This window comes from Micropterus dolomieu, linkage group LG04 (genome assembly GCF_021292245.1).
Source record: "Micropterus dolomieu isolate WLL.071019.BEF.003 ecotype Adirondacks linkage group LG04, ASM2129224v1, whole genome shotgun sequence".
NCBI lineage: Eukaryota > Metazoa > Chordata > Actinopteri > Centrarchiformes > Centrarchidae > Micropterus > Micropterus dolomieu.
In genome coordinates this window covers 33,808,789-33,815,691 of record NC_060153.1, presented here as the reverse complement: position 1 = coordinate 33,815,691, position 6,903 = coordinate 33,808,789, and the positions used below count along the sequence as shown (strand labels likewise).

Sequence of the window (6,903 nt, the reverse complement as noted above, 5' to 3'; positions counted from 1 at the left end):
CCCGATCCACATAAAACCAGTTCATACACACACCTGGACCAGAACCTGATCCACATAAAACCAGTTAATATACCAGAACCCGATCCACATAAAACCAGTTCATACACACACCTGGACCAGAACCTGATCCACATAAAACCAGTTAATATACCAGAACCCGATCCACATAAAACCAGTTCATACACACACCTGGACCAGAACCTGATCCACATAAAACCAGTTAATATACCAGAACCCGATCCACATAAAACCAGTTCATACACACACCTGGACCAGAACCTGATCCACATAAAACCAGTTAATATACCAGAACCCGATCCACATAAAACCAGTTCATACACACACCTGGACCAGAACCTGATCCACATAAAACCAGTTAATATACCAGAACCCGATCCACATAAAACCAGTTCATACACACACCTGGACCAGAACCTGATCCACATAAAACCAGTTAATATACCAGAACCCGATCCACATAAAACCAGTTCATACACACACCTGGACCAGAACCTGATCCACATAAAACCAGTTAATATACCAGAACCCGATCCACATAAAACCAGTTCATACACACACCTGGACCAGAACCTGATCCACATAAAACCAGTTAATATACCAGAACCCGATCCACATAAAACCAGTTCATACACACACCTGGACCAGAACCTGATCCACATAAAACCAGTTAATATACCAGAACCCGATCCACATAAAACCAGTTCATACACACACCTGGACCAGAACCCGATCCACATAAAACCAGTTCATACACACACCTGGACCAGAGCCTGATCCACATAAAACCAGTTCATACACACACCTGGACCAGAACCTGATCCACATAAAACCAGTTCAGCACAGTATGAACCGCAGTCCGCTGGTGGTTCTGGTCTGTTCCTGGTCTAACGGGTTGTGTTTCGGGGTGTGCTGGGTCAGGGAGGTGGACCAGGGTCTGCAGCTGCTGCCCCAGTTCAGTGTGGATACTGGGATGGGACTGGAGAGACTGGTGAGCGTCCTGCAGGGTCAAAGGTCAAACTACGACACCGACCTCTTCGCCCCGCTGCTCCACGCCATCCACCAGGTACACAGAGTACACAGAGTACACACAACACCAGGTACACAGAGTACACACAACACCAGGTACACAGAGTACACACAACACCAGGTACACAGAGTACACACAGAGTACATACAACACCAGGTACACAGAGTACACAAAGTACACACAACACCAGGTACACAGAGTACACACAGAGTACATACGACACCAGGTACACAGAGTACACACAGAGTACATACGACACCAGGTACACAGAGTACACACAGAGTACACCAGGACCGTGAGTAGACCTGCTCGTCAGGCCGCAGGCTCTGTGGTTACCTGTGGTCTCTCAGGTGTGGATGGCTCTGATTGACAGCTTCCTGTTGTCGTGGCGATGTGTGTCCTCAGAAGTCGAGGGCGGGGTCGTACGGCGGCAGGACGGGCGCAGCGGACCAGGGGAGGGTGGACATGGCGTACCGAGTGGTAGCTGACCACGTCCGCGCTTTATCGGTCTGCATCGCTGACGGCGTTCACCCGGGCATGTCGGGGGCAGAGTGAGTGTCGACCAATCAGCTGTCAGCCTTCAGATACACAACTGTTAATAGTAGTGTGTGCCATCCTGCTGCAGTACTGATGTGTACTCTTTGTGTACTTGTTGTGTATCTTCTGTGTATCAGGTTGGTGTTGAGGAGGATCCTGCGGCGGGCGGTCCGGTTCTGTGTCGAGGTCCTTCAGGCTCCTCAGGGGACGCTGGCCAGCCTGGTCCCAACTGTCGTCCACATACTGGTAAAATACATTTCCCATAAACCCTCTGACCAGGAAGGTAATGAAAAACATTTTACATCCGAACGTAAAGGAGAAGAAGAAAAGACCAGAACATCTAGAACGTGCAGGGACCAGATATGGATGGATGGATGGAGGGATTGAGGGATGGAGGGATTGAGGGATGGAGGGATTGATGGATGGAGGGATTGATGGATTGATGGATTGATGGATTGGATGGATGGAGGGATTGATGGATGGATGGATTGATGGATGGATGGATTGATGGATTGGATGGATGGATTGATGGATGGATGGATTGATGGATTGGATGGATGGAGGGATTGATGGATTGGATGGATGGAGGGATTGATGGATTGGATGGATGGAGGGATTGATGGATGGATTGAGGGATGGAGGGATGGATGGGTTGATGGATTGGATGGATGGATGGATGGATGGAGGGATTGAGGGATGGATGGAGGGATTGAGGGATGGATGGAGGGATTGAGGGATGGAGGGATGGATGGATTGATGGATTGGATGGATGGATGGAGGGATTGAGGGATGATGGAGGGATTGATGGATTGGATGGATTGATGGATTGGATGGATGGAGGGATTGATGGATGGATGGAGGGATTGATGGATGGAGGGATGGATGGGTTGATGGATTGGATGGATGGATGGATTGAGGGATGGATGGAGGGATTGATGGGATGGATGGATGGAGGGATGGATGGGTTGATGGATTGGATGGAGGGATTGGATGGATTGATGGATGGATGGATTGAGGAATGGAGGGATGGATGGATTGAGGAATGGAGGGATGGATGGATTGAGGGATGGAGAGATGGATGGATTGATGGATCGGATGGATGGATTGGATGGATGGAGGGGTTGAGGGATGGATGGAGGGGTTGAGGGATGGGTTGGATGGATGGATGGATGGATTGGTGGATGGAGGGATGGATTGGTGGATGGATTGGATGGATGGATTGAGGGATGGATGGAGGGATGGATGGATTGATGAATTGGATGGATGGAGGGATGGATGGATTGGATGGATGGATTGGATAGATGGATTGAGGGATGGAGGGATGGATGGATTGATGGATCGGATGGATGGATTGGATGGATGGAGGGGTTGAGGGATGGATGGATGGATGGATGGATGGATGGATGGATTGGTGGATGGAGGGATGGATTGGTTGATGGAGGGATGGATGGATTGGATGGATGGATGGAGGGATGCATTGGTGGATGGAGGGATGCATTGGTGGATGGAGGGATGGATTGGTTGGATGGATGGATGGATTGGTTGGATGGATGGAGGGGTTGAGGGATGGATTGATGGATGGAGGGGTTGAGGGATGGATTGATGGATGGAGGGGTTGAGGGATGGATTGGATGGATGGAGGGGTTGAGGGATGGATTGATGGATGGAGGGGTTGAGGGATGGATTGGATGGATGGAGGGGTTGAGGGATGGATTGATGGAGGGATGGATGGATGGATGGATGGATTGGAGGGATGGATGGATGGATGGAGGGATGGATGGAGGGGTTGAGGGATGGATTGATGGAGGGATGGATGGATGGATGGATTGGAGGGATGGATGGATGGAGGGATGGAGGGATGGATGGGTTGATGGATTGGATGGATGGATGGAGGGATTGAGGGATGGATGGATTGATGGATGGATGGATAGAGGGATGGATGGATTGGAGGGATGGATGGATGGATGGAGGGATGATAGAGGGATGGATGGATGGAGGGATGGATGGATTGGTGGATGGATGGAGGGATGGATGGATGGATGGATGGATTGGTGGATGGATGGATGGATTGGATGGATTGATAGATTGACTTCCTGTGCTGCAGGGGGACGTGTATCCGGAGCTGCACAGGGAGGTGGACCGGGTGAGTACCATAGTGCAGAACATGTTGTGGATCACGTGCGGGGGGAGTGGACTCCTCCTGATGGGTTTACTGGACAGGAAGTTGTCATCAGCAGGGGTCGACTGACAGCCGGTGTTCTTTCAGATCGTGGACGTCATCAACGAGAACGAGGCTCACTTCCTGTCGTCTCTGCAGCAGGGCAGCAGGCTGATCCACCGGACGCTCAGCAAGAAGGACTACAAACATGGAGTCTTTCCCGGTCAGTTTCCCAGGGTTCCACGCTGTCAGAGGTCTCAGTGTGTGACCCAGCTGTGGTCTGTTGAGTCATACTCCTGCGTAGGGGCTACGTGCGTACCTACGCCGTAGGCTACGCACATTGCCAGGCATTTATACCTGTGCGTAGGCGTGTCCGTCATTCTGCAATTACACCCCCAAACACTAGTCGGCAGCAGCGCTACAGCTTCCACTGTGCTGACTTTTCCCGGCCGAGCAGGCTAACTTCCGGTTTAGCGCTCCGCTAACATGAATGGGGGTAAAAAACGCGTGGCTGGTGTCATTTCGCTTGGGTTGTGATTCTCAAATGTATCGATCCACCGTGTTACAGCCGCCGTTTTGGTGCTGATGCTGCTGAATGTTTAGCTCAAGTTAAACACGCGTCATTCACTTGGCTGATTTACTGTTTATCTGACAGGGACAGCGCACACCAGAGTTAGCTAGCTGCTAATTTGCATCTGTTGTCCCTGGGCAGGTAGACAAAACAAAAGAAAGGACACAAAACCACAAATGCACTACATAAAATAACAAAATACATTCTGTCCATCAACGTGGAATTAATAAAAACTCACTGGTCACTAATGGTGACACTCCTGTGGTGATTTTAGCCAAAGCCTGAGGCTGGCTTTAACCACCGCCAAACGTCCTGAGTGTTTGTGGGTCTGGAATTCCACTTTCCCTCTACGGTAACAGAGAAAGGCGATTGACCGAAGGCTGTCTTTCTAAATTGCGGTAACTAGTAGCGGCTCTAGTTCAGGTTCTCGGGCCTCCGCAGGGGGCTCTGAACAGCTTCAGGGGAGGCTCAGTGAACGGAAGTGAAACAATATCTCATCACTGATTGCGTCAGTTATCAAAAGGAGATCACACAGAACAGGCTGCATGAGTGAGAGCTCAGAGTAGATTCTGGGACCCGTTTCCCCCCATCAGAGTCTGAAAGTGATCAAAGCCTCAGGACGGAGCTTTTTAAAACCATTTGCCGCAGTCAGAAGTGGTGGAGATGGATAAGACAATGCCTTTGGTGTTCAGTCCCCCACTGTGATCCATCCTGAGCAGGACTCTTAACCCCTCGTTGCTCCAGAGGCGTGCGACCTCTGACATGTATAGCTATTGTAAGTCGCTTTGGATAAAAGCGTCAAATAAATGTAAATGATCAGAAGTTCTGTCAAACAGCAGTATCAGGCTATTCTGGCTCAAATGTTGAGAGTCTATGGGATCAGATAATAGGTGTGTTCAAGATGACGCCGGCTGACTTTCGCCGACTTGATTGTCTAACACGAGCTGCAGGTGACAGCGGGGGCGGGGAATAAAAACGGCGCCGGTCGGACACATTCTACCTGCATCAGCTTGCTGTGAGCTGAGATCATTGATCTCAGACGATAGTGAGGTTCCCTGCAGCCGCCTTGCTCCCGCGAGTCATGTGACATGGGGACGTTTTGCAGCGAACCAGCATGCCTTATTTTAAGTCCAGCACCCATAACGTTAAGTCAGCTCAGACGCTCCTACTGTAATCACGGTCCCAGAGGCGTCCAGGAACTGTGCGAGACTTACCAAGATGCGGTGGGGGGGCCCCGTTTCCCAAGCTTGGTCTGAGGGGAGGCCCCCAGTCTCAGACAGTGAAAACCCCTGCTCTAGTTCTGCTGGCCATGCATCCTCTGAGAGGAGGGGGTGCGAGATGATGCATCGGAATAAAGATGATTAAGATGTTACGTGATGATAATCCTCAGGATGCTTTAGTACTTTTAGAATTTGTCTGTAGAGCGAGATGATGGGCTTGAGCGTAGTCACACCTGCCTGTGACCAGGATGTTACACAGGTGACAGATGGGAAAAATCATTGTGTGAACAACAAGTTTTGCAGCAAACGGTGACAAATGATGTGTAATACTCTTAAAAGTGTTCAGATTAAAGTTAACAGTCTGGATGACTACTAGCTTGTATCAATTCTAATGCCTAAATATTTAGACGTGATGACTTCACATCTAAGTACTTTATTAATCCTCGCTGGGAAATACAAACTGTTTTACTCACATTAAGGGTCAAACAGGAATTTGCCAGCCAATCCCACGCCTTGCTCATCGAAGCTGTAGGTTTGGCTGCAGCATGTTCTTTCAGTCAATGTTTTCTTTTAACTCACCTGCAGGCAGCCAAACTCCATCTCACAGTTCAGAGCAGCACACGGGACAGAAACAGACCTAACTTTCAGTTCCTGCAGAAGTTTGAAACGTTGTCCCGGAGGACGTCCAATTAATCGTGGCGTGTGTGTGTTTCTAACAGCCTCGGTGGCCTGGTCTCTGCACAGGGACCTGGGTTTCCCTCTGGACCTGGTGGACCTGATGTTGGAGGAGAGAGGAGTCCAGGTGGACCGTCAGGAGCTGGACCGCCTGATCGCAGAGAACCACAAGGTGAAGAGACAGAGGGCTTTTATTGTGAAGGAGACGGAGGGCTTTTACTGTGAAGGAGACGGAGGGCTTTTATTGTGAAGGAGACGGAGGGCTTTTACTGTGAAGGAGACGGAGGGCTTTTACTGTGAAGGAGACGGAGGGCTTTTATTGTGAAGGAGACGGAGGGCTTTTATTGTGAAGGAGACGGAGGGCTTTTACTGTGAAGGAGACGGAGGGCTCTTACTGTGAAGGAGACGGAGGACTTTTATTGTGAAGGAGACGGAAGGCTCTTATTGTGAAGGAGACGGAAGGCTCTTATTGTGAAGGAGACGGAAGGCTCTTACTGTGAAGGAGACGGAGGGCTTTTACTGTGAAGGAGACGGAAGGCTCTTATTGTGAAGGAGACGGAGGGCTCTTATTGTGAAGGAGACGGAGGGCTCTTACTGTGAAGGAGACGGAGGGCTTTTACTGTGAAGGAGACGGAGGGCTTTTATTGTGAAGGAGACGGAGGGCTCTTACTGTGAAGGAGACGGAGGGCTTTTA

General features: G+C 50.1%; 1 protein-coding gene across 2 annotated transcripts in view; it reads left to right on the top strand.

Moving 5' to 3' along the window:
* aars2 (alanyl-tRNA synthetase 2, mitochondrial (putative)) overlaps positions 1 to 6,903 on the top strand; it is a 27,965-nt gene that overhangs the window by 6,266 nt on the left and 14,796 nt on the right. For both annotated transcript variants that reach the window (XM_046047776.1, XM_046047777.1), the window contains exons 6-11: positions 940 to 1,084; positions 1,454 to 1,599; positions 1,723 to 1,831; positions 3,690 to 3,728; positions 3,852 to 3,966; positions 6,254 to 6,381. In XM_046047776.1, coding sequence (XP_045903732.1) covers positions 940 to 1,084; positions 1,454 to 1,599; positions 1,723 to 1,831; positions 3,690 to 3,728; positions 3,852 to 3,966; positions 6,254 to 6,381 — 682 coding nt within the window. The remainder of the gene's footprint in view (positions 1 to 939; positions 1,085 to 1,453; positions 1,600 to 1,722; positions 1,832 to 3,689; positions 3,729 to 3,851; positions 3,967 to 6,253; positions 6,382 to 6,903) is intronic.